At 42.2% G+C, this 27617-nt stretch overlaps 2 protein-coding genes and 1 pseudogene across 7 annotated transcripts in view; 2 read left to right on the plus strand and 1 right to left on the minus strand.

Annotated features, from left to right (window-relative positions):
* The window catches only part of STAG1 (stromal antigen 1), a 422258-nt gene extending 415649 nt beyond the window's left edge, over positions 1-6609 (plus strand). For all 4 annotated transcript variants that reach the window (XM_029940222.1, XM_029940221.1, XM_029940223.1 and 1 more), the window contains 4 exons: positions 1692-1802; positions 2610-2724; positions 4388-4468; positions 4551-6609. In XM_029940222.1, coding sequence (XP_029796082.1) covers positions 1692-1802; positions 2610-2724; positions 4388-4468; positions 4551-4574 — 331 coding nt within the window. In that variant the 3' untranslated portion in view covers positions 4575-6609. The remainder of the gene's footprint in view (positions 1-1691; positions 1803-2609; positions 2725-4387; positions 4469-4550) is intronic.
* Positions 6610-11653: 5044 nt separating this feature from the next.
* PCCB (propionyl-CoA carboxylase subunit beta) overlaps positions 11654-27617 on the minus strand; it is a 102317-nt gene continuing 86353 nt past the window's right edge. For 2 of the 3 annotated variants that reach the window (XM_029940228.1, XM_029940225.1), the window contains 6 exons: positions 26895-27018; positions 15937-16044; positions 15580-15680; positions 15047-15145; positions 13325-13424; positions 11779-11949 (listed from right to left, as the gene is read on the minus strand). In XM_029940228.1, coding sequence (XP_029796088.1) covers positions 11828-11949; positions 13325-13424; positions 15047-15145; positions 15580-15680; positions 15937-16044; positions 26895-27018 — 654 coding nt within the window. In that variant the 3' untranslated portion in view covers positions 11779-11827. Of the gene's footprint in view, positions 11950-13324; positions 13425-15046; positions 15146-15579; positions 15681-15936; positions 16045-26894; positions 27019-27617 lie in introns of all 3 variants that reach the window. The other variant, XM_029940226.1, reaches the window with a different exon arrangement.
* Positions 22817-26190, plus strand: LOC115292503 (annotated as a pseudogene).

Below are 27617 nucleotides of genomic sequence, written 5' to 3' on the forward strand. Positions count from 1 at the left end.
TCTTGCTCAAGTTTATATTTTAAACTGTTAGGGATTAAGGTATTTGTCAAGATATTCGATAAATTCTGAGAATAGTTGCCTTTTCTCTAAGAGAGAATCAAAGTCTTACCTTTCTCCACGCTAGTAGTAATTAATGTTTTCTATTACCAGGGCCCTGAAAATTTTGGAAAAGGCAAGGTGATAGTATGACTTTTGCTATAAAAGAACTTTTTCTTTGTTGTTTTCCAACCAACTTTGAAATTCTCCTAGCTTCTTGTGTTTCTATTCATATTGGGGTAAAATGCTGTGATTTACTCTGATAGAAAAGAGAATTCTCAGTTGAAGTCAACAAATTTAACAGGTTGGAAATGGAAAGAGGAAGGGTTCAAGTTGTTCAGACTGGGTTTTCAGAAAGCCTCTTTTCTCAGAGGATCTGCCTTTCTTCAAAGCTACAATAATAATCCTTGTCAGACAGCCACTGCCTAACAGCATTCTTAGAGGCTAGTTTGCCTTATGACGAGCATTCTCACCCTGCTTCTTAGAGGGTGGATTCTTCCTTATTTGAGCAGCCTTACTTCCTTGACTTTACCACTTGTCTGTTTCTCCCCTCTGTGGTCTACTTTTCCCTGCTGAAGCTTTATAGGTTTAATCCAGGTGGTAACCCCACATGATATAAAGACAGCTGCTCCTGTGACAGATGTTATCTACTAAAAATCATTAAAGTTTACATCCTGGAAAATTCCCAAAAGGCATGTTTATGCAAGTGTCCATGTGCCAGTAAGTATAGAGGACAGGTGAAAATTTGGCCCAGCATGCACCTGACTTGATTTTTTTCAGAAGGACTGAGAGAAAATGTGCTGATACCTTTCCAGCGTCCATTCTGTCCTGCAGGGGACTGGCTGTTCAAGCAGGAACAGGGTAGCAGCTTGATACAAAGGTCTCAGAAGCGGTCCCTTGTTTGGCAGAGATTTGGGGAACAAAGCTGACAAATTAAACACCTGCAGGGGAGGGAAAGATTTTACTCAACCCTCTGAGGATCCCTAACTGGGTCTGAAAACTAAATGGATCAACAGAAAAGCATACCCATTTTATTGACTGTTTTACATGTCCAGGGGAGCTTTCAGCAGAGATTGAAGGCCTGAAGAAGTGACCAAAGCAGGGAACTTTTATACCTTTTAGACAATAAATTTGTGAAGAATTGACAAGACAAAGGGATTTGGACTAGGAATAGTTCAGCTGAGACTATGTAGTCCATATTTTCCTCAACTAGGAAGGTAAGGTGAGTTTACACATTGCTCTGGTGCCATCTCTGGATTGATAAGCGTCTGTCTCCCATAAAACAAGATTTTATTTCCTGCCTTTAGGCAGAAAAGGAGGAGCTTTTTCTGTGTTTACTACTTCTTTTAATTGCCTTCAGCTCAAAATAACTGTTACCTCAGAAGCAGTATTTTGGGGTGACATGCTTTGGTTTCCTTTACACCTAACAACTAGCTACAGCCAGCTTCTCTTAGAGACTTAGGCATCTCTGGGCAACTGTCATTTCTGCAAAGGTAGAACCTTCAGTAGTGGTCTATCTCACCCTTGACTTGAGTAAATCCAGCTAACTCCCCATACATGGGGATTAGGCAAACCAATGGTGGCCTTCTTAGCATGGGACTGATGAGCAAAATTCATCTTTTGCCACAAATGACTAATGTATTTGTATTCCTTAGTCCTCAGATGCAGATCTCTTGGTTAGGCCAGCCAAAATTAGAAGACTTAAATCGGAAGGACAGAACAGGAATGAACTACATGAAAGTGAGAACTGGAGTAAGGCATGCCGTGTAAGTGTTACCTCAAGTATTGCAAACACAAATGACTATGTGATGCTGGTCATTTTGTGGAATGACTGGTTTCCTCTGACATTTGGTCTTAGAAAAGGAGTTACAGTCATAATTCAGGCTATGCCATGCCGTGTAGAATAGGATTGGAGGGTATGGGCTATTGAGGCTTTCAGCATTTAAATCCTAGTGCTGCCACTTGCCAGCTGTGCGGCATTGGGCAAACTCTACCACCTCTGTGCCTCAGAGTCTTCATTTGTAAATATGGGATACTACCACCAAGCACATAGTGTTGTGGGAATCAGCACATAGGTAAATAAATGCTAACTTCTTTTGTTGTTACTGCATTTAAATTGTACTTCTTTTGATGAGTTGACATTAAATCTTGAATGAAATGTATGATCCTTAATTATCTTAATAGTTTAGCATCAGAGTTTGTGCAGCCCATGGATTTTTTTTTTTTTAATTTTTTAAATGTTTTATTTATTTTTGATCGAGAGACAGAGAGAGAGAGAGAGACAGCACGAGCAGGGGAGGGTCAGAGAGCGGGAGACACAGAATCCGAAGACAGGCTCCAGGCTCTGAGCTAGCTGTCAGCTAGCCCAACATGGGGCTTGAACCCACGACCATGAGATCATGAGCTGAGCCGAAGCCAGACACTTAACCGACTGAGCCACCCAGGGGCCCCAGCCCATGGATTTTAACTGAAAGATGTAGTTTCAGTGATTAGAAGACCTGATAGAAGAAAGAGCCAGGGCTCCAGATTCAGTGAGTCTGAACAGCCTTCTCACCCTGGTTTTTCCTTATCAGTCGGGGCCTAATGGAGGAAGATGCTGAGCCCATCTTTGAAGATGTGATGATGTCATCCCGGAGCCAGTTAGAAGATATGAATGAAGAATTTGAGGACACCATGGTTATTGATCTGGTAAAGAAATTCAGTACATTTTCTTATTTTAAAATATGTGAAGGCATTGGTGTAAGATGATGCTCTTGTTTGCAGAACTCCATGGGGAGAGGGGAGAAGTGCGGAGGTGGTTACCTAGTACAGCAGTGGGCAGGACCACTGCAGGATGAGCCGTGTTTCTCAGGCCTGCTTTCCAAGCAGTCAGATTGTATTCTGGCAGTAATAGAAACTGGTTCCTTCCCTTCTTGAGAAGGGGCTCACACTAGATCTGCCTTTCAGTATAGTGTACATCTGGTCTCTTAAACAAACTTGGAGTCTGATGATAGTGTGTTCCAGCACAGCAACCACACACAACATGGACCGTATTTGTTCAGTGTGGGGAAAAACATCTTTGAAGGAAGGAAACCTGAATATGGACTAGGTTTAGGTGATATTAGAAATTATTGACTTTGTCAGGAAGAGTAATACATGGTGGTTATGTTTTTTAAAAAATAATTTCCATCAGAGATACATATTGAAGGTATTTATAGGTAAGATCACATAGAAATGAAAAATACAATGAGGAGACGCAATGAAACAGATTGGCCACAGTTTTGACAATTGATGAAGCAGCTGGGTGATGGGTATATTGGAGTTCATCGTACTACTTTATGTATTTAGGGCTGCTGTAACAAATGCCACTGACTAGGTGGCTTAAAGAATAGAAATTTTCTCACCGCTCTGGAAGCTAGAAAAGATTTATTTCATTCTCAGGCTTCTCTCCTTGATTTGTAAATGGCCATCTTCTCCCTCTATCTTCATGTGATCTTTCCTCTGTGTCTTCTTGTCTTATAAGGATATGAATCAGATTAGAATTGAGCCCCACGTTGGGCTCACACTGACAGTGCAGAGCCTGAATAGGATTCTCTCTCCCTTTCTCTCTGCCCCACCCATGATCTCTCTCAAAATAAGTAAAATAATTTTTTTTAATGTTTATTCATTTTAGAGAGAGAGACAGAGTGTGAGCAGGAGAAAGAGGAAGAATCCAAAGCAGGCTCCAGGCTCTGAGCAGTCCGCACAGAGCTCGACCTGGGGCTTGAACCCACGAACTGCAGATCATGACCTGAGCCAAAATTGGACACTTAACTGACTGGGCCACCCAGGCACCCCCATATATTATTTAAAAATTAGAATCCATCCATATGACCTCATTTTACCTTAATTATTACCTCTTTATAGGTCCTCTGTCCCAGTAACAGTCACATTGAGGTACTGGGGGTTAGGACTTAAATATATGAATTTGGGGGGACATAATTTAGCCTATAACATTCTGCTTTGTAGGTTTTGAATGTTCCATAATGAAAATTTTTTCTAAGAAATCTAAAGGAGATCATGTCCCTCCAGTCTCTCCCCTCCCGTCTACCTGCTTTGGGGAATATAAGGATCAATTTTTATTCCATGATTCAGAGGCATGTTCTGTGTTTGTAGGCCCCCCCAAATTATATGCATGTACATGTTCAGCTTATTCTTTGTATTTGAAATTTTTTTTTAAATGTGTGCTCCATGTAAAAGCCACATTCTTTTCATTTCAAAATTATATCTTTAACAGTTCTGTTTTGTGATACCATCAGAAATATTAGCTGCTTGTTATCACAGTTCATTGTCTTAACGTATCTCAGGAAAACATTTTGGCTTCTCTTTCCAGCCCCCATCAAGAAATCGGCGAGAGAGAGCTGAGCTGAGGCCAGATTTCTTTGATTCCGCAGCTATCATAGAAGACGATTCAGTAAATGCTAAATTATTACCACTATTTATGGTTTCTAGGTCTTGTTTACGCATGAAATTAATTGTGTTTTTCATTTTTCTAGGGATTTGGAATGCCTATGTTCTGAAGTCTGAAGAAAATTTACAAATCTGGAACTCTATTATTTAGAGCTAGAGGCCTATATACTGTGATAGCTTGTATGGGGGAGAAAACACTTTTGATGTGATCTGATTTGTTTTTTAATCAAATGATTGAGGTCAATCCCTTTTTGCAGTGACAGAAGAGGAGCATGTAAATTACCCAAGGGAATGCTGGTGAATGTCACCTCAGAAAGACTGACCTGAAAAATCATTTGTGTCCTAATACTGGACTCATCCCAATACAGATGTGTGTGTTTTTCTGGAGGGAGGAAAAAATTTTAAATTTTTAAAACAGCTGTCAAGATAAACACTGTTATACACCTGTTTTATGAAAACTCAGCATTGAGTAAAAAAAATATTTTTAACTTTATTTTCCTGTTGTACAATTTAAAAACCGTTTTAACATTTTGCCTTTTTATGTTTTAAAAGCTAACCATTTTTATTAAACCTATGAGTAAGCAGCTCATCCTAATTGCTGAAGAGTGTTTTGGAGCTCACTGGATTTGGTTGACCTTGTGGAATACAGAAATGCGGAGGAGCAGAATATCGACAAGCTAAGATGAAATTCTGACAGTGCATCTCTGCCAAAAACCACACACCCTCTGTGGATATGGATTCCCAGATTTTATATACTCTTGAATAAAAAGGTTTATTTTTATTTATAAGGGGGCATAAAATAAGAAATGTCCACGCAGCCATTTTCCAACAGATGCTGTACACCATTCATTTTATATAGAATAGGGAGACTCAAATACAGTACATTTTCTATTGGTATTTGTTCTGTGCATTTTTAGCAACTTCTACCAGCAAATAAAGTATTCTCAGAAAAACAAAAATGATTCTCAAGTTATCAGTTTGCTGTTTTTACTACTTATTTCATGCCCTGCCAAATTCAAGTTACATAGACTTCTGTTTTCTTAAAAAAGATAATCATGAAGAACTTCTTTGCCATTCAAAAGTAATTTTTAAGTGTAACATAACTGTGTCTACTTCCCATGCACTTAATACCTTATGCGGTAATTTTGTGAATTAAGTTTACCAATTATAGAAGTATGTGCTGCATAGAAGTCTGTGCTTAGAGGGTGAAGTTCCTAAGCTTACCTTGAAATACAGCTACATTTCAGTGTTAAATGTGCATATTAATTATTTTGGGAAAGAAATTATGAATCTTCAGGACAGCCTTCAATGGTTTAGAGTTACATTCTGCTTAGACTTTTATGACTTGCTGCTATTGTTTTTTAAAAGCCCACTTAGTTTCTTCCTTTCTGATTTTTTAAAGCAAGCCTCAATTCCAAACCAATCCATCCACAGCTGTTTCTGGGCTGGTTTTTAAAGTAGCTGCAATGGAACCATGAGGCTTTCCCTTCTTACCAAAAATGAAAAACATTTTTTTACTAATCTGTGCACCCAATAATTGATTAGCTTTTGCTGGAAAAGCAAATGGATTATTCTATTCATTCTTTTAGTAAACACAGAACAGATTTTTCTCAATCTTTGTACAGTTCTGAAAAAACCTGGTCACCAAAAATCTATCTGCTAATTTAGTAATTCTGGGCTCCAGTTCGAGGGGCTGGGGTCTTGATTTCTTCCAGAAATGTGGGCCTCGCTGGACATGAAAGGGCAGGAATAACTTGACCGTCCACCAGCATCAGCCCTGCCTGTGGTTCTGGCCAGGGAGGAGGCTGGGAGGTACCCTGGCATATGCACAGATCGATCCTTTGCTTGACAGTTTCATGTGGAAATCAGATGCTGACTTAGAATTGTAGACTACATGCAACAAAAAAAAAAAAAAAAAAAAAAAAAAAAAAAAAAAAAAAAAAAAAAAAAAAAAAAGGCTTAATATCTACTCCAATGGGTTTGCAGTTCAGTTTGAAGTCAATCGAATTTTTGTATTTTCAGTGTCTCCTTGATTGGTTTTGCTAGTAATTCTGTAAATTGTACATTTGCAATATGAGGTTTTTTCCTTTTGTACAATTTGAAACTGATGCTTCACCTTTCCTTTAATAAACTATTCAAAATCAAGCTTGTCATCCTATTCTTTACTACGTAAAGCTTCAAAGAGATGATTTTCTGGCCCAGTGCTCAAGTTTGCTCACTCTGATTCAAGAAGAGGTCTCTTGCAGGCTGAGTCCTGAAGGAGGCATTCAGAGTTTGTAGCCTGGATCCTTCCCCTGCCACATACCCAGCACCAAGGCTTATGCATGATTGCCCCCTAGCAAACAGTGGCCTTCTAAAGATCACTTGGATTCTACAGGACCATGTAAGTGCAAGTTTCTCAATACCGGTGCCAGGCCTCTCTCTTACAAAGTGGGACACCTGGGTAGCTCAGTCAGTCAAGCACCGGACTCTTGATTTCGGGTCAGGTCCTGATGTCCCTGTTTGAGAGAGTGAGCCTGAGCCCCTGCATCAGGCTCTGCACTAACAGCACGGAGTCTACTTGGGAGCCTCTCCAGCTCTGCCCTTCCCCCCCTTGCCCTCTCTTGATCTCTCAAAATAATAATAAAGTCATGCCCTACACTTTATGGGCCTGGCCATGTTCTCTGGGCTGTGTTCATCAGATGGCCTAAAATGCCTGCAGAAAAGACAGGGATGCCAGGGCTAAATCGGGTGAGCTCTCCAGGCATCCAAGGAGGAAGGTAGTAAGGATGGGTCTCTGGCAGCTCTCATCTTTATAAGCTTATGAGACTAGATCAGGCCTTTACCCAGTGCAGCTCTACCTTGGGACAAACTTGGAAACCTCCCAGATGTGACTTGACTGTGACTCTATTTGGCCCTGCTTCCAGAAAAGAACCCATCAAACAAGGAACAGTGTCTTCATGGAAAATAAAGACTTAGTGCCTCCATCTTAGGCTTTTCATTGCAGACAAAACTCCAATAAGGTTCCATCCCTGCCCTCCTAAGTGCCTTGTTCTACTGGGGTCTTTATTACACATCACTTTTGAAGGATGGCTTTCTGCTCCCAAGGACGCATAAAGGAGGTATTTTACTCACCATCCAGGAGAGTGCAGACATGGTCAGAAACTCCCTAAGACTGCCACATCTACCCAAATGTTCTGGCCAGATTCCAGAGAAGCCCCACACAGGCTCTGCCCATTGAGTGGCCTAAGTCCTGTTTGGAACAGCGGAGATCTCACACCCACAGAGGTGCAACAGCATGAGGACCAATGGTTTCTAGCCACAGCTGTTGAAATCCTTTAGAACAAGAGAGACAAAATATGCACATCTGTCAATCAGGTTAAGTCTGGGTTGCTTCAAAAACTACATCAAAAGTGTTAACTCGGGACTCCTGGGTGACTCAGATGAACATCCAACTCTTGGTTTCAGCTCAGGTCGTGACTCCAGAGTTGTGGGATCCAGGCCCACTTTGGGCTCCACATGAAGCATGGCGCCTGCTTAAGATTCTCTCCCACTCTCTCCCTGCCCCTCTCCCTGCACTTGTTCGGGCTACGATAAAGTGCTTATATATGGAGTGCTGTCCTTCACAGTCTTCTCTGGGTAGACTGTTCTCTAAAACACCCAGCAACAAAAGCGTCAGTGAACCCAGAGGCAGAGGACTCCCTGAGGAGACCAAGACATGGTCCGAAGAGAAGCTAGAAGAACTTTCTACAAACACAAGCAACTGGAAGGCTGCATTGTGAATTTACTCCCCATTCTAGCAAACCAAAATGAGGCCTGGCAGGCCATCTGCATGTGGCAGGAAGGCTTTCTAAATTCAATAGCTCTTTGGGTTGAGACCGTCCCAGTGGAGCTAACCACCACCTTTCTCACTCCACTCTTAGGAGTTCATCCCACCTACTTTACCAGTTGAAAAGTAGTGTTCTGAATGGTTTTGGAGACATGTGGAGTTCAGACAAATCTGCCTGGGTTCAAATCGCAGCTTCCCCACCGTAGCTGTGTGGCTCAGGATCACCTGGTTTACTTAAGGCAAGAGGAGGAGGGACAGGTGCAACAGGACCCTCAGTGCCTCTTAAACACCATCTCCACTCTCACCGTATTACCTGCTCTCAGTCTCGAGAGACACTTGCCACTGCTCTGCTCAGTAAACCCAAGTCCTCTGGTTATAGAGTCCACAGTTTTCTTTTTCCCCTTAAAGAGAGAATACCACCTGGGAAAGGCATTCCTAAACAGCAGCGACTGAGAATATTCTGCCACCATTCAAGGCATGCGCTCATCCACAGAGGCTGGTCTACTTACAAAGTTTTGCAGTTTTTTGTTTCCTTGGACACCAGCTTGGTTTATTGGATGGCATTCCCCCGCCCCCATCTCCATTCTAGGGCTTCCCAGAAGCCTCTTGCCCAAGTGCTTTATTAGGCTGGTTCCTCTACTTCTTAGGCCCAGGAACAAGCCCTTCTCAGCATCCAGATTTCACAGTCTAATATAAAACACATCTTGGACCCTTTCCTCAAAAAGGGAAAACAAAAACAAACACAAGCCTGTGGGTATTATTTTCATATAGACAATAGCACAGTCATCCTCCAAACAGTGCCACACCATAGGTTAGCTGACCCCAGAAATCTGATTGGCCAATCAATTTTAAGCAATTGAGCCACAGGCTAACCAACCTGCATGGCTTCTTAGGAGGCCTCTAAAAGTCCAAGAATCGGCCATCACTCCTTTCCCATGGTTTCTGCTGGTGCCAAAGAGGAATATAAAGAATTTCTGGCCAATCTCTGCCCCCTTGGGACTCACCATAGACTTAGGAAGACAAAAATATGTATACAGAGAAAAAAATGCCCTGTCGGATGCTTAAAAAATAACACCTGCAATAAGCAAAATCAGTTCAAACTCCTAGGTCGAGATGAACTAAGGTCCTTGAGCACGAACAAACTGGAGCTATTTAGCAAAAGGGTGTCCCAAGGCAGCAGTGACAGGGCCGTGGGCTAATGGCTGGAGTGCAGGGTCTCACACACTCCAAGTGCTAGAGCAGAAAAAATCAACAAAATCTGGACCTGGAATTTGTATACTAACTCGGAACAAGACTTCTAGCTTTAATGGTAGGCCACAGAGAAACACCAGTAGGGACACTTGCAAAAGTACTTAGTGTTTGAAAATTTGACAGGGTGATAGCATGGTAAGAAAAAAAAAGTATTGCAGGAAAAAATGTTTTTTTAAAAAAGAGTCTAACAAGAGTCCATGAGTCTAACAAATACTTAAAAACAGAAAACTTCCAGCACAGTAACAAACTAACCAATGCAACATTTTAGAATCAACACAGAATAGCTGACTGAGGCAAGAACCATGAATAGATACTAAAAGTAATAGATGAAAGTTTGCTGACAGGCTTAAAGAATGCCCCCAAAACAGTTATTACTACAAAGAAAAAATGGTAACCTTTGCAGCCACCACATTAACCAGGGGATGAGTCAATTTCATCAATAACAGAAAAAACTAGCCTCATGTGGTCCTTATGTGATTCGTAGAAAGAACATTCTTATGTATTTATTAATTACTCTTACTGCTCTGAACATCTGGAAACCATCAGAGAAACCCAAACTGAGGGTCATTCTACAAAATAACTGGCAACCATTCTTCCAAATTGTCAATGTAATGAAAGACTGTAAGACAATGAGCCTTCTTTCCTAGGAAATAAATACTGACATTCGGCAGGGTGAGGGACAGTCATGATTCTACAACTTATTTAAATGGGTCAATAAACTAACAATTATGTATTTATGGAAGAGAATACATAGTATTGTATATACTGTATTCTATATACCATACATTAAGAGTATATTCTATTATGCATGTAGTAAATGTAGAAAATTCAGTGGATAATCTAGGTGAAAGGTATACAAATACCACCCCTGCAATATTTCTACAGGTCTGAAAATTTCCAGTTTTTTTAAATGTGAGAACACATTTCTGAGAAGCATTTAATATAGGGTACTACACCCCGGATTACTGAGCATCTATTCTGTAAGACACAACTGCAAACATCTTCAACGATTCCTAGAGGAATTAAGGGCACATTATTAAACATTTTTTATGAGACTTGTGGGTGGCTCATTTGGTTAAGTGTCCAGCTTCGGGTCATGATCCCACAGTCCATGAGTTCGAGCCCCACATCAGGCTCTGTGCTGACAGCTCAGAGGCTGGAGCCTGCTTCGGATTCTGTCTCCCCCTCTCTCTCTGCCCCTCCCCTGCTTGTGCTCCCTGTCATTCCAAAATAAACATTAAAAAATAGATATTATTTAAAAGTAAGGAAATAGGGACACCTGGGTGGCTCAGTCAGTTAAGCATCCAACTTTGGGTCAGGTCATGATCTTGTGGTTCATGGGTTCAAGTCCGACATTGGGCTCTGCACTGACAGCTCAGAACCTGGACCCTGCTTCTGATTCTGTGTCTCCCTCTCTCTCTGCCCCTTCCCTGCTCATGCATGCTCTCTCTCCTTCTGTCAAAAATAAACTTTAAAAAAAATGAATGAGATAAAAATAAGGAAAAAGGGGTGCCTCAGTGGCTCAGTTGGTTAGGTGTCCGACTCTTTCTGACTCCTATTTCACCTCAGGTCATGATCTCACAGTTCATAGGATGGAGCCCCATGTCAGGCTCTGCACTAACAGCAAAGAGCCTGCTTGGGAGTCTCTCTCTGCCGCCCCTCCCCCCCGCCTGTATTCTCTCTCAATAAGCATTAAAAAAAAAAAAAAGGAAAATTAAGACTAAGCAGGTAATAAGTACTTTGCCCTAAAACCTTATTATCTCACTTACAGAGAAAAAAGTCTTGGGAGAAAAGGAAAATACACAGAGGTATCAAAAAATAAGGGTGTTAGCTCTAAGTGATAATATATTGTTTTCTTTTCAGATTTATACCATAAAAAATGAAATTTGTGCTCAAAACATACCAGTTAAAACAAATGTTTAATAAAACAATTTTACAGTAAGGCACAAATAAAATCTTAGAATTTAATAAACAGCCATTTCATGTTACTTTTTTTTTAAATTTTTTTTGTCTTTATTTTGAGAGAGAGGCAGAGAATGAGCAGGGGCAGGGCAGCGAGAGAGGGAGACACAGAATCCGAAGCAGGCTCTAGGCTCTGAGCGGTCAGCACAGAGCCCAATGCGGGGCTCGAACCCACAGACTGTGAGATCATGACCTGAGCCGAAGTCGGACGCTTAACCAACTGAGCCATCCAGGTGCCCCCATTTCATGTTATTCTGGTATTTAGATTTTCAGGTAAAAGGGAGGGACAGGTGTAAATGGTCAGGTGGTAATTGGCTCTTGGTTTATTTTCCTTTGATTTGTTTACAATGGAATATTTGCATGTTTCCTCCAAGGACGCTGTACCTTCTTGCTGGCTAAGACATCCAGGTCAGAGCAGATTCGGGTTCGTGTGGAGGAAGGCTGGATGATGTCATCCACGAATCCTGTGAAGCACAGAAAAGGAAGATCATCTGCATCCCCAGATAAGGCCGCCCCCCCAATCATCTATGCTCAACCTGGGCACCATCTCTGGGGTGTGAGCAAGACCCAACCTGAGAGAAGAGGGCACAGGCCCTGTGAACCCTCTCCTGCATCCCAGGAGCATCCCTGTTCCTCTGGCAGGTCCCCAACTTCTGGCCTAGGAAGAAAATGAAATCTGACCTCCCCTCCCTGCCAAGATGAAATCGATAAGAAGTAAAATTAAGAAAATACATTTCTGGGGCACCTGGGTGGCTCAGTCGGTTAAGCATCTGACTTTGGCTCAGGTCATGGTCTCACAATTTATGGGTTCGAGCCTCGCATTGGGCTCTGTGCTGACAGCTAGCTCAGAGCCTGCAGCCTGTCTTCGGATTCTGTGTCTCCCTCTCTCTCTGACCCTCCCCTGCTTACACTGTCTCTGTCTGTCTCTCTCTCCCAAAAATATGTAAAACATAAAAAAAATTGTTTTTAAGAAAATACATTTGTATTTTCAAAAAGCAGTACACCTCCTCCTACCCCTGTAACGCAAGTCCCTCTGCAATGTGATTTCATCACTCCTCATATCAAGAACTGGATTCAATTTCACTTGTCCTTGTGATTTGCTTTGGCCAACACAATGTGGCAGAAGTGACACTGCAATTTCCAAATCTAGGTCTCAAAGTGCTCAGGATACCAGCAAGCATGGAGTAGCCAGCTCACAAGTGAGAAACCATGGGCGCCTGGGTGGCTCCGTAAGTTGTGCATCTGACTTTTGAGCCCCACTTCAGGTTAGCCCCGCTTCTCTCTCTCTCTGCCCCTTCTGGGATTCTCTCTCTCTGTCCCTTGCTCACTTGTACCCTCTGTCTCTCTCAACAAAACAGAAATAAAAATAAATAAGAAACTACGTGCAGAAAATGCCGACTGTCAATACCAACCTTGTAAATGAAGCCATCTTGGACTATCCAGCCCTGAATTGCCCACTATCTGTGCATGACTGATCCCAGGCAAGACCAGCTGAAGAACCACCTAACTGAGCCCAGACCAAACTGCTGACCCTCAGAAACATGAGCAAAAAAAAAAAGTTGGTTGTTTCAGCCACTCTGTTTAGGAGTGGACTTTTACACAACACTGGGTAACTAGACCACCACTAGCCATTTCAGCAATATTGTTTTAGACCTTGGTGACCACGGCAGAGTACACCATGTCCTGAAGTGACGACCGCCTAGGGACCACCTCAACCCTCGCGGGTCTCCAGATTCAACTGTGAGGGCAAAGGGCAGTGATAGCAGACTTTCTGAAGCGAAAGGATGAGCAAGTGACCCAACAAATGCCCAGGCCTGCCCTCCCCACCACTGCCCCCACCTCTCACTGCGGCAGGAAAGGGGTTGGCAAACTTGTTGATATACTCTGCCTGAGCAGCTTCCACATTCTCATGCCCTTTGAAGATGATCTCCACGGCACCCTGGCATGAGAGAAATTAACGAACTTAACTGGCAGTCCCAACCTGGGCGACCTCCCTCAACTCACAATCAGTGTGTGACTGTGAGCTCTGGGGTCAAAGCGCCCTGGAGAGCAGTGCTGGCTCCGAGCGCCAGGGCACGTAGGTGAGCACGGCTGGAGTCAGCCCGCACGATCCCAGGGGCTGTGAGCCCACGTTCACTGTGGCCCGATGACAGGCAGCCCAGGGAAAGCCAGGTGCTTGTCTCCCCCAAACACCATCCTATTGCATCCAACTGCATCTATCGTTCTTCGAGGCCAAGACGTTTTGCCCATTTTCCACAGTCAGGTCTGTGGTATCTGCATCAGGGGAAGTAAAATGCTGTTTTCCTTCTTCCTTATCCGGAGCACACAATTCAGTGGCCACAGGCACACAGACTGAACTGCAAGTGTAAAATGAGGAGGACTAAAAGATGAGCCTTCATCTCAGAGCCCCTAAAGGTCAGCTACGAGGAGAGGCAAGGGAGTTCTACGGTGCAATCCCAACAGCTATTTCAAAGCAGGAAAGGAGTGGGAAACAGACTAAGCAACAGGGAGTACAGCAGTCCCCCCTTACCTGCAGTTCAGTCGTGGGGCCACCAACCACAGTCCAGAAGCAGATGCATGAACCTCCTTCTGGCGTCACAACACTAATGTCTTTCACCTCACTTAATCTCATCACGAGGCATTTTGTCATCTCACATCACAAGCAGAGTGAGTTCAGTACAGATATTTTGAGAGAGAGACTGCATTCACACAACCCTTATTGCAGCATGGTGGTGTAATCATTCTACTTTGTTACTGTTGTTAATCTCTTCCTCTGCCTAGCTCATAAATTAAACTCTACCCTAAGTATACATGTATATAAACAAACAGCGTATATAGGGTTTGTGTTATCCTGGTTCCCACCAGGGGTCTTGGAACGCATCCTCTATGGATAAGGGGAGACTACTGTACTGGTCCCAAGTCACAGTGCCAGAACTACAGTTCAGGGGCACCTGCGTGGCTCAGCTGGTTGGGCGTCCAACTTCAGCTCAGATCATGATCCTGTGGTCCATGGGTTTGAGCCCCATGTCGGGCTCTGTGCTGACAGCTCAGAGCCTGGAACCTGCTGCACATTCTCTGTCGCCTTCTCTCTTTCTGCCTTCCCTACTTGTGCTTGTTTCTCTCTCTCTCTCTCTCAAAAATAAATAAAACATTTTTACAAATTTAATTTAATTTTAAAAAAAGGACTACAGCTCAGCTCTCTGGGGCCCTCCTCTCCCTAGGAGAAGAGATGGGGATGGGGACAGGGTCACAAGGAATGTCCAAACCTCCCAAAGGCTAGTTCAGCTGGCTCAACCCCTTCTGCTTTACTGACAATCTCAAAACCCACTCAAGGCCCCTCCCACCATGAGCATGAAGACACCAGCATGTGGCTGAAGTGACAGTGCAGGACAGACTTGGGGCTCAAGGTGGGAGACTTGCCACGGTCTAGGTCCCAACTCCCTGGAATCCTAGCCCATCCCAAGGGGTCCTAGCCTCTCTCCAACATCTTCCGACCATGAGCTCCTGCTGGGAGGTGAACAGTACCTGCACCCAGGAAAAGGGAAAGCTAGTGGTCCTCACCTTTGCTCCCATGACTGCAATCTCCGCTGTAGGCCAGGCATAGTTGGTGTCACCACAAAGGTGCTTGGAGCTCATGACATCATAGGCACCGCCATAGGCCTAGAATTGACCCAAATGCTGAGTGTTAGAGCCTGAATCAAACAGATCATATCCCTGCAAGACCCTAGGAAGCCAGGTGAAATGAGGACCAAAGGAAGAGCCTTCCTGAGCTACCGAAGGCCCAGTGTCTCTGAGGCTGGAAAGCCAGAGCAGACAACACATGAGCACAGCCCAGAGGCCGTTCACAGCTAATGTTCACGGTGTTTCCTGGCTTTTTCCCACTGATGCTCTCATTTCCCAGACCTGACCACCAATATATCTGCAGGGTGGGTCCACAGGGCCATCAATGCTGCCTGAGCTCAAAAGATCTTTTGAAGCGTAAGTAAGGTATACTCCTCTTCCCAGCGCCCCTGAAACTCTTGGCCAGAGCTCTAACCATGGCCATGCTGCTAGGACTAAGCAGGCTCACAGCCTCTGATACCAGCTCTCCTCACCTTCCTGGTGATGACTGTGACTTTGGGCACAGTTGCTTCAGCAAATGCGTAGAGAAGCTTGGCGCCATGCCGGATGATGCCCCCGTATTCCTGTGCTGTGCCTATGTCATGAGGAAGCGTTACAAGATACAAAAGTCCTTACAAGGTATGCCTGTCACTCTCAGCTGTGAGGTCTTCCCCTGCTCCCCAAAGGGCCAGGAGACAGCCACTCACACCCCATAGACACATCTTCCAGAGGCCTAGAATATGGAGAAGTCACAAATCCTTAGGGAATTTACAAGAAAACCTCCAAATTAAGTGGGTGCCTCAACTGGGCAAAACCACCTCTCCTCGCCCCCACTTCTATCAACGACTTACCAGGCAGGAAACCAGGGACATCAACAAAAGTGATGAGTGGAATATTGAACGCATCACAGAATCGGACAAAACGAGCCCCCTTCACAGATGAATTAATATCCAAACATCCTAGAAAGAGAGAGATTATCCATGCTGAGCTTCTAGGCAATTTCCAGTTCCAGTTGCAATGGGAGTGCGGCCCTCAGCAAGCATTCAGAGCTGATTTCCATGGAGGCACCGAAGTCTCTTCACCAGGGAATGAAAAGGGAAACCCTCATACTCCAGGAAAGACAGGAGAACCCACTGGACAGTGGCCAAAGAGGGTACAAGAGTGGACCCTCAGGCTCTTTTGCTGGGAGCACAGCCTACTGCAGGCAGCTAGACTCTGCCCCATAAACTGAGGCTTATGTACCCACCTGGGCAAGCCTGACTTGCCCCCATGGGACGAGTAGTGGGAGCTATCGTTCAAGGGCTGCTCTTAGAGACTCCTGATAGCCTGGAATCAGATTCACTGGCTATGGCCACGTGCCCTTGGGAAATGACTTTACCTTTCTGAGCCTGAAGTTCGTCACCTGCAAAGTTGGGATGTTACTACCTTTTACCATAGTTTTAAGGACTAAAAGAGGTGGCAACTGTAATGTGCACAGAATAAGAGCTCAGTTACTAGTATGTCTCCTCTCCTAGAATAGTTCCCAACACACAAATGAGGCCAACATTACCCTGATATCAAAACAAGATAAGGGCATTATTAACAGAAGAATGCAGATGAAAATCCCTCATGAACATAGATGCAAAAATCCCTAATGTATTATCACATCAAATCCAGCAGTATATAAAAATACTGGTGCATTCTGATGAAGTGGAGTTTATCCCAAGAAGTTAAGGCTGATCTAACACGTGAAAACCAACGAAATTACTCAACAGAGGAGAAAAACCATATAGTCTTTTCTTTCTCAACAGACAAAAAAAAGTTGACCAAAAATTCAATATTCAACCATAATTCTAAACAAGCAGTAAACTAGGAATACAAGGGAACTGTCATAATCTGATAGAGTAACTACAAAGAAGCTTATACACTCATTGATAAGAATGAATAAATTCCCAAATGATCTATACCAGTGCTGGCCATAAGAATGTTCTGTCATGATGGCAATGTTCTCTGGCTGTACTACTGGACATGGTAGCCACTAGAGCTATTAAGCACTTGGGAAAAAGGCTAGCACAAATGAGAAACTAAGTTTCTAATTGCATTCAATTTTAATTATATATACTATTTAATTATCTTAAGTTTAAAGTTTACTAAGCTAGCATACTGAACAGATCTATATTTTCAAGCAATTCCTACATAAAATTGTAGGCATTCTCTTATAGAAACGGATAAACAGATTCTAAAATTCATATGGTAATACAAAGGAGACAGAACAGTTTAGATATATTTTTTTTTAATTGAAAGACATACACTAGTTGACTTCAAGACTTTCTTACAAAGCAGGGTTTCTGCACCTCAGCGCCATCTGTATTTTGGGCTGGGTAATTCTGTGTTGTGGGGGGGTGTCTTGTGTGCCGAGGATGTTTAGCATCATCTCTGGCCTCCACCCACTAGACGCCAGTAGCACTCACTCCCCCCAGTGCACACCTGTGACCACCAAAATGGTTTCCATCACTGTCAAGTGTCCCCAGGATCCTGAAACTGCCCCAAGTTGAGAACTATAAAGCTACAGTAATCAAGACAGTGTGGCATAGGCATGAAGGCAGACAAGGTGACGATGGAGAGATTGTGAAGCAAAAGACCCACACGACTGATTTTAGACCAGGTACCAAACCAATTCACTGTGGAAAGGAAGTCTTTTTAACAAATGATGGTGAAACACTTAATTATCTATATGGAAAAAACTCATGTAAGTAGACGATTTCACTCTATAAATTATATACAAAAACTAATTCCAAATAGAGCTTAGGCCTTAACATAAAACCCAGAACTAAAACGCTAGACATTAATATTGGACTATCTTTACAACCTTGTTATAGGCAAAGATTTTTTGGAAAGGACAAAAAAAGCTCTAATCATAAATTTTAAAAAATGATAAATGGGGTTTTATCACAGGTTTAAAAATGTGAGTCAAAAGACACAAATTATTGAATAAATAAGTCACAAATCAGGAAAAAAATATTTACAATATGCCTATCTGACAAGACTCACATCCAAAATACATAAAGAATGCTAGAAATAAACAACTCAAAAAAGAAAAAATAGGCAAAACTTCCCTCTTGCTAAATGCATTTTTGAGAGGACAGGAATGTTCTGTATCTTGTTTTGGGTGGCAGTAATGTAAGGATGCAGGTCTGACCTTGAAGGCCAGCTAACACCATTAACATTTCTGGGGGCGGGCCTAAAGATGGAGGTTAAGACTAGTCACGCCCTACGTGAGGGTCCTGGGTCCACTCTGTAATTGGTTAAAGTTACTGTCAATGATGTGATGCTATAATGATTGGACCCCTGTACCTGTGTCATAATTTCCTGTAACTCCTCCTTCACAAACTCATAAAAGGCCCTGCCCCACCATGCTCGGGGCTCACTCTACGGGGATCCAGTGTGTTGTTGAAGTCTGTGAGCCCGAGTTCAGGCTGGCCGGGCCTAAATTCGTAATAAAGCCCTTTGCTTTTGCATGCGTGATTCGGCCTCCCTGGCGGTCTCTGGTGTTTGGGGGGCGATATTAAAATCTGGGTCCAACAATAACAAGGTTGTGTACAACTGTCAAATTGTCAAAACCTATCAAAATGAGCATTTGAAACCTGTGCATTATAGTGTGTGTAAATTATAACTCAATAAAATGTTTTAAATGTCCCCTCCTTCCTCTCTTCTCAAAATCTATGTTAGTGACCTGAAATTAAAGATCTGAGTAAGAAGTCCCAGAATAAAAATAATTCTGAATTAAGAAACCAAAAAGTACCTAGAAGCTACACTTTAAAAATCAAACTGAAAAGCAAGATTGGCACCGACAACTAGAACAGGATGGAATCGCTGGGGAAATGGACACAGGAATGGAAAGGCTGCAGCCGGAGCCGCCACGGGACGGGCTCCAGGCCCAGAGGCCTGGTCTCAGCATCTGAGGCCTCGCCCCAGGACTAGACTGAGCGTCTGCACCCAGAGACAGCCCAGTGAGCCTTGGCTAATTCCTGCAAGAAAAATGAGACCTAGAACAGAAGCCCCCTATGTGAGCCTCTGAAGCTGCCTTTTAGTAACAGGGAATGAATAAGTCCACAAAATGTGTGAAGCTTTCTTCAAAAAAGCAGTGATCTACTGAACTTCCACATCCTGCCGCTCCATAAACATCACAAAGAATTTCTAAGTAAAGGGGAAGTCAAGGAACCACCATGGAATCACATGTTCAAGCTCGAGCCAGCTTGGGCTGGTGGGACGGACTTCCTTCATATTTATAGATACAAGCAGTTTCTTAAAAACTGGGCTTGTGAAAGTCAACCTGTGCTGCAGGCCATCAGGACCCACAGAGGCAGTCATGGGATGAAAAAGACCTTGAAGCAGACACAGGAAATTGTGGGAAGTCCCTGCCAGTGACCAACACAGCGCAAAGGAAAAAGTAATGGGATGTATCAACAGTTAAAACTTACTGGAGGAACAAAACACACTTTCAGTATGTGTGAATTCCTGCCTTTAAACAGTTTTTCTCAACAACAAAACGGTGGAGTAGTCAAGCTCCAAGCTCCTATCCTCCAACAGAAACATAACAAAAGAAGCTGAAACCCTGGAACAAGTGAAGGTTTACCAACCACCAAGAGAAAGTCAAATCAAGAAACAGGCAACTTAAAAACAGCAGGAAAGCTCTGTGGCATTCTTAATTACACCTGCCCCTCTCTCTCCCTGGTTCTAGAGGGAACAAAGATCTCAGTCATAAATTATTACATAGGTCTGTTCTCATTTGTCTGAAAGACTGACTTTCATCTCTGCTTTACCGATTGTGGAACTCATTGGGCTAGAAAAGTGGCAGACACTGCTCAAAAACAAAGAACAACCTGCAGATGCTGGAGATTGCCTACGGCCTCAGAGGAAAGAGCCAGGGAGAGAGCTTCTTTGGAAAATTAGGGCATTCAAGAACACCTGTGTATATCAAGGGCATTTCAGAAAGACACAGATATGCCTAGGACCAGATGCATGCTCAGAAAGACCTGGGGGGGAAGGGGGAGAAAAAAGAAAAAGACCTGAGAAAAGGAATTAGAAAATACCTTGAGAGGAATTACAATGAAAACATTTTACAAAACAAATAACCTAAGAAGACCTTAAGCTTCAACAGTGGGCTGATCTCCAAGTTCAGTTTAAGTCTGGCTAAGTGTTGAAGGAGAGCCCAGCACAGAACCAATTCTCAAAGACTAGAAGAGGAACTTTCTTGTTTGCCTGTTTTAGAAGCTAGTATTCAAAGATATCTCTGTCAAAACACTAGCTGGACACAAGCTAAGGCAAAGAAGCTTCAATGACCACACACAGCAAGTCATAGAGTCTGCAAAAATAATTGGAAAAAAATCACTAGGCAATGGCTACTACAGCATTCAACGATCAACAAGAAAACCTAGAAAAGGGAGCAAATATGATTTCCAGGGTTACCACATTATAATATTCAAATGTCCAGTTTTCAACAAAAAGATAACAAGGCTTATAAAGAAAGAGGGAAAAAGCCATTCAAGTGAACAAAATTATTTTCAGAATCTGTCCCTAAGGAAGCCCAGATATTGAACTTATTAGACAAAGACTTTAAAATAACGGCCTTAGGAGTGACTGGGTGGCGCAGTTGGTTAAGCACCAACTTTGGCTCAGGTCATAACCTTGTGGTCTGTGGGTTCCAGCCCTACATAGGGCTCTGCACTGACAGCTCAGAGCCTGGAGCCTGCTTTGGAGACACAGAATCCAAATCCCTCTCTCTGTCCCCCTCCTCAAAAGAAAAAATATTAAAAAAAATTTTTTATAAGGGTGCCTGGGTGACTTAGTTGGTTAAGCGTCTGACTCTTGATCTCGGCTCAGGTCATGATCTCACATTTTGTGAGTTCAAGCCCTGTATCAGGCTCTGTGCTGACAGCTAGGAGCCTGGAGCCTGCTTCAGATTCTGTGTCTCCCTCCCTCTCTGCCCCTCCCCCACTCCTGTTCGTTCTCTCTCTCTCTCTCTCTCTCTCTCTCTCTCTCTCTCTCTCTCTCTCTCTCAAAACTAAATATTAAAAAAAATTTTTAATAAAAACCCTCTGCAAAGTAGGAATACAGGGCTGCCTTCTCAACGATAAAGAACATCTAACAAAAAATCTACAGCTAACATCATACATAATGGCGGAAAACTAGAAGCTTTCCCACTAAGATCAGGTACAAGACAAAAACAGCCCCTCCCACGACCACTTTTCAAAACTGTCCTGGAAGCCTTGCCTAATCCAGTAAAACAAGAAAATATACAAAAGGTACAGAGACTGGGAAGGAAGAAATCAAACTGGTTTTGTTCACAGATGACATGATAATCTATGTAGAAAGTCCTAAAGAATTGACAAAAACCTTGCTGAAACTAATAGGCGATTATAACAAGGTTGCAGAATACAAAGCTAATACACAAAAGTTAATCATTTTCCTATATACCAGCAGTGAATTTGAAACAAAGAACACAATACCATTTACATTAGCACTCACCACTCAAAAAGGAAATAACTAGGCATTAATCTAACAAAACACATTATAAGATCTATATGAGAAATACGACACAACTCTGATGAACAAAATGGAAGAATTAAATACATAGTCCATGTTTATGGATATGAAGGCCCAATATTTTTAAGAGGGCAGATATTTCCAACTTGATTTCTTAATTTAACACAATTCCAATCAAAATCCCAACAAGTTATTTTGTGGATGTTGACAAACTGATTTTAAAGTACATATGGAGAGGCAAAGAAAAAAAGAAAACAGAATAGCCAACACAGTATTGAAGGACTGACACCACCTAACCACAAGACATACTATAAAGCTACAGTAATCAAGTGCTGGTGAAAAAAATAAATAGATCAATGGAACAGAACAGAGAACCCAGAAATAGACACAATGGAATATAATCAATTGATCTTTGACAATAAACAAAAGCAATACAATGGAAGAGAGATTGTCTTTTCCACAAGTAGTGCTGGAACAACTGGACGTCCACAAGCAAAAAGATTAATCTAGACACAGATCTTACACTTTTTCATGAAAATTAACTCTAAATGGATCCAGAGACCTAAATGTAAAACACAAAATTGATAAACTTCTAGAAGGTAACACAGAAGAAAAACAAATAACCTTGGACTTGGTAACTTTCTAGATACACTACCAGAGTCATGCTCCGAAAAAAAAAATAACTGATAAGCTGACCTCATAATTTAAAACTTCTGCTCTGCAAAAGCCACTGTCTAGAGAAAGAAAAGACAACTATAGACTGGGAGAAAACATCTGCAAAATACACATCTGATAAAGGAAATGCTATCTAACATATACAAAGAACTCTTACAACTCAACAATAAGAAAACAAACAGGAGCCCCTGGGTGGCTCAGTTGGTTAAGCGTCCAACTTTGGCTGAGGTCATGATCTCACAGTTCGTGAGCTCAAGCCCCAAGTTAGGCCAAGCCCACTCAGATCCTCTGTCCCCCCCATTATCTCCCCCTGCATCTCCACATTCTCTTTCTCAAACATTAAAAAAAAAAAAAAAAAAAAAAAGCCTGATTAAAAAATAGATTTAGGGAGTGTTAAAGATCTGAGCAGACACCTCACCAAAGAGTACATACAGATGGCAAATAAGCAGATGAAAAGATGCCCCATATCATATGTCATCAAGGAAATGCAAATTGAAAGAAGATACCAGCTCTTCTGTCTGGACTGCAGACATGCCATTCAGACTGAAGAAGACTTGGAAACTTCAGAGCCATGTGAGCCATGGCCACAGCAGCATCAGCAAGCACCGGAAGCACCTAATGCTGGTGGCAGGTAGCACCACAGGATTAACTTTGACAAATATCATCCAGGTTACTCTGGAAAAGCTGGTGGGAAGCACTACGACTTAAGGAACCAGATAGCGGAGAAGGGAAAAAGGGAAAATGGGTGACAAGCATGGAGGAGGGCACTTGTTGGGATGAGCACTGGGTGTTATATGAAAACCAACTTAACAGGGCACCTGGGTGGCTCAGTCGGTTGAGCATCCGACATTGGCTCAGGTCACGATCTCACGGTCATGGGTTCGAGTCCCACATTGGGCTCCGTGCTGACAGCTAGCTCAGAGCCTGGAGCCTGTCTTCGGATTCTGTGTCTCCCTCTCTCTGACCCTCCCCTGCTTGTGCTGTCTCTGTCTCTCAAAAATAAATTAAAACATAAAAAAAATAAATAAATAAAAGATTCATTTAAAAAAAAACCAACTTCACAATAAACTATATTAAAAAATAATAAAAATTTAAAAAAATAAAAAGGAACCAGATATTCTTCCCAACCATCATCCTTAATTAAACTATGGACCTTGCTCAGTGAGCAGACATGGGTAAATGCTGCCAAAAACAAGACTGGAGTTGTTCCTATTAGTGATGTGGTACGATCAGAGTACTGCAAAGTTTTGGGAAAGGGAAAGCTCCCCAAACAGTCTGTCATTATGAGGGCCAAACTGTTCAGTAGAAGAGTGAGGACAAGGTTAAGGGTGTGGGGAGGGCCTGTGTCCTGGTAGTTTGAAACCACATGGGGGCGGGGGGGGGGGGGGATTCATTAAATACTAACAAGTGGAAAAAAAAAAAAAAGATACCACTACACACCAAAACCCAGAACACTGACAACCCCAAATCCTGACCAGGATGTGGAGCAACAGGGCCTGTAACTCACTGCTGGCAGGAATGCAAAATGGTACAGCAACTCGGGAAAACAGCTTGGCAGTTTCTCACAAACAACACAGACTCATACTGTGCAATCCAGCGAGCATACTCCATGGTATTTACCCAAATGAGCTGAAAACTCACATCCACAAAAAAACCTGCACACAGACATTGATAGCAGCTTTATTCATAATTGCCAAAACTTAGAAGCGACCACGATGTCCTTCGGGAGGTAGACAGATAAGTGAACTGTGTGGTATATCCAGGCAATGGAATATTACTCAACACTAAAAAGAAATGACCGATCAAGCCATGAGAAGACATGTAGGAAGCTTAAATGCATATTACTAAGTGAAAGAAGCTGATCTGGAATGGCTACATACTGCAACTCCAACTATATGACATTCTAGAAAAAGGAACACTACAGGGGTAGGGGGGAAAAGGATCAGTAGTTGTCAGGGGTTACTAGGTTATCAGGGTCGGATGGCCCTAACTCAGACCATATATAAAAATTTACTCAAAATTGATCAAACCTAACTGTAAAAGCTAAAATAATAAAACTCCCAAAAGAAAATGAGGGAGAAGGCTTCAAGATGTTGGATTTGCCAACAGGTACTCCACCAGGCACAAACAAAAACAGCAAAGAGATACTGGACTTCATCAAATGTTAAAATTTTGTGCATCAAATGACCTTTTCAAGAAAGTGAAAGGACAACCTACAGAATGGGAAAAAAATACATGCAAATCACATAGATGATAAAGGCATAATATCCAGAATATAAAGCACTCCTAAAACACAACACCAAAATAGTAACTAAAATGCACAAAGGAATTGAATAGATAATTCTCCACAGAAGATATACAAAAGGACAATAAGCACATGAAAAGATGCTCAATTTAAATTTAAATTTAAATTTAGGGAAATTTAAATCAAAACCACAATGAGATAATATTCTACACCCATTAAGACAGCTATTATCAAAACATACCAGAAAATAACAAGTGCAAGAGACAGTGTAAAGCAAATGAAACCTTATGCATTGCTACTGTGTAAAAACAGCGCAGCCACTGTGGAAAACAGCATGATGTTTCTTAAAAAAAAAAAAAAAAAAAAAAAAACTACAGAAAAGTGGAGCTATGCCTCGACCATGGAGTGTCTACCCAGAGCTGCCCCCAGACTCAGTCAGGGGTAGCTGCTCATTCTCTAGCTAAACCCCATACTCTTTGCATTCCTCACTTTGTAAGCACAGCCCTCCCAAAACCCTCAATAGACCTCATCTCTGGTCAGTTGCTACTGTTCTTGTATCCTGAATTACAATTCCTCCACTATTCACAAATAAGCTCAGTTTTGGGGAATTTGTATTTCTTCAACTTACCTTTTTGTTTAGACTGATGCTATAAAAGTCTGTGGGGTTTGTAGAGATGTCCCTTATGTTATAACTGATGTGAGTTACTGTGTGTCTTTTCTCTATTTCTTGTTGAGTGTTGCTAGGACTTGATATATTCTGAGAATACTTCTTAATAAATATTTTTGGCTTTATTAAAAAAAAAAGTAAACATAAAATTACCATGTGACTCAACAATTCCACTGCTAGGTGTATCCCCAAAAGGACTGAAAATGGTGATTCAAACAGATACTTGTATATCAACGCTTACAGCAGTATTATTCACAATAGCCTAAAGGTAGAAACAACACAAGTGTCCATCACAGATGAATGATTAAACAAAATGTGGTATATACATAAAATAGAATATTACTTAGCCATGAAATGTAAAAATAAAGTTCTGATACATGCTAACCATCGATGAACCTTGAAAAAATTACGCTAAATAAAAGGAACCAGACACCAAAGAACAATTACTATAATATTGCACTTATATGAGATGTCAAGAATAGGTAAATTCATGGAGATTACCAAGGATTTACAGGGTAAAAAGGGAGTCATTTCTACTTGAAAACTTTTCGGAAGATAGTGGTAATGGCAGCACACAGTGTAAATGTACTTAATGCCACTATATTACACACTTAAAAATGGTTAAAATGGCAACCTTTGTTATACACATATTTTACCATGATAAAAAAATATTTGGAAAAAAAAACTTTTCTAAAGAAAAGGAAAAACTGCCATGACAGAAATAAAAGATGATCGGTCGATAAGGGAGTGTATGTTTCTCCTACACAGTATTCAAAACAAACCCAAGCAGGAAATCGGAGGAAAGCAGTGTCCACAGTCCCGTCCCACGCTTCCAACCACACGCAGAGCACAACCTCAGAAGAGCGCCGTGACCTGGCCATAACTCAGCTCTGGCCGTATCACCAGGAGACTGTGAGGCACAGACACAGGAAGATGCTGTACTTGACACCAAGGAAGACCAACATCGACACCCACGCCTCAAGAAACTCATAGTTTAGGGGCGCCTGGGTGGCTCAGTCGGTTGAGCCTCCGACTTGGGCTCAGGTCAGATCTCACGTTTGTGGGTTCGAGCCCCGCGCCAGGCTCTGTGCTGACAGCTAGCTCAGAGCCTGGAGCCTGCTTCCAGTCCTGTGTATCCCTCTCTCTCTGCCCCTCCCCCTCTCATGCTCTGTCTCTCTCTGTATCAAAAATAAAATAAAACAAAAAAAAATTTTTAAAAAAAAGAAACTCATAGTTTAGTGGGTGAGACATGAATCTAACAAGGGGAAGATGGAAAGCAGAACTCTGGAAATGTAAAGACCTTCTTAAGATGAAGAAAGTTCTCTATACATCCTTAAAAAATAAAAGTATGAAAGAAGCATTCTGAAATATGAACATTAAAAAAAGCTTTTTTTAATGTCTATTTTTGTTGAGAGAAAGAAAAGCACTCAGGAGAGTGCCTGGGGAAGAGGAGAGGGCGAGGAGCCCGACGCAGGGCTCAACCCTATGCTCAGGGAGGTCGTGACCTGAGGAGAAATTAAGAGTCAGATGCTTAACCAACTGAGCCACCCAGGTGCCCCAAGGAAAGAGCTTTTACAACAACATCTCCCTTTTTTTTCTGGCCCTGGAAGACTCATTTGAGGAAAAAGCAGAAGGCAGACACCACACAATGCAGCCATGGCCCCCAACTCGAGGTCTGTGAGAGCCCTTGCACCTACCTGAAGCCACATTAGGTTGGTTGCCAACAATTCCGACAGTCCTCCCCTTCATTCTTGCAAAACCAACAATGATGTTCTTGGCATAATTGGGCATGATCTCAAAAAATTCTCGCTCGTCGACAACCTGCAGGGATAATTTACACCTGAGCTCAAAATGATAAAGACCAGACAGGATGACATTAGAAAACGACAGACACATTACAGAATGACTGAGCTAGCTGGAAGGCCCCCACGCCACCCCAAGTTCTCCAGGGACCCAGGACAGCGGGCAATGGTAGCACCCATTGGAGGAGAAAACCCTCTCGCAACACTACTGGGGAGGATAAACCAGTGCAGCCTTTTTTAAGGGTTCTCTATTTGAATTTGGCATTATTTTACTCTTCTACCTTATTTCAAAATCATTTCAAACTTACATAAAAATTTCCATAATAGTAAAATAAATAAATAAGTATATATCCTTCCCCCAGATTCTCCATTTCACATTTTACCACATACACTTTGTCTTTCCCTATCCCTCCCCACCTGCCTCCCCTTTCTCTCTCTCTCCATATATACACATATGTGTGAAAATAAACCTCCTCTCTCCACATATGTACACATATATGAATATTCTCCTGAGCTTTTTGACAACAAGTTACAGATAAGATGCCTCTTTAACCTTGGGGATGCATCTCCCAAGAACAAGAACATTCTTTTTTAATTTTTTAAAAATGTTTTTATTTT

This window comes from Suricata suricatta, chromosome 5, assembly GCF_006229205.1.
Source record: "Suricata suricatta isolate VVHF042 chromosome 5, meerkat_22Aug2017_6uvM2_HiC, whole genome shotgun sequence".
NCBI lineage: Eukaryota > Metazoa > Chordata > Mammalia > Carnivora > Herpestidae > Suricata > Suricata suricatta.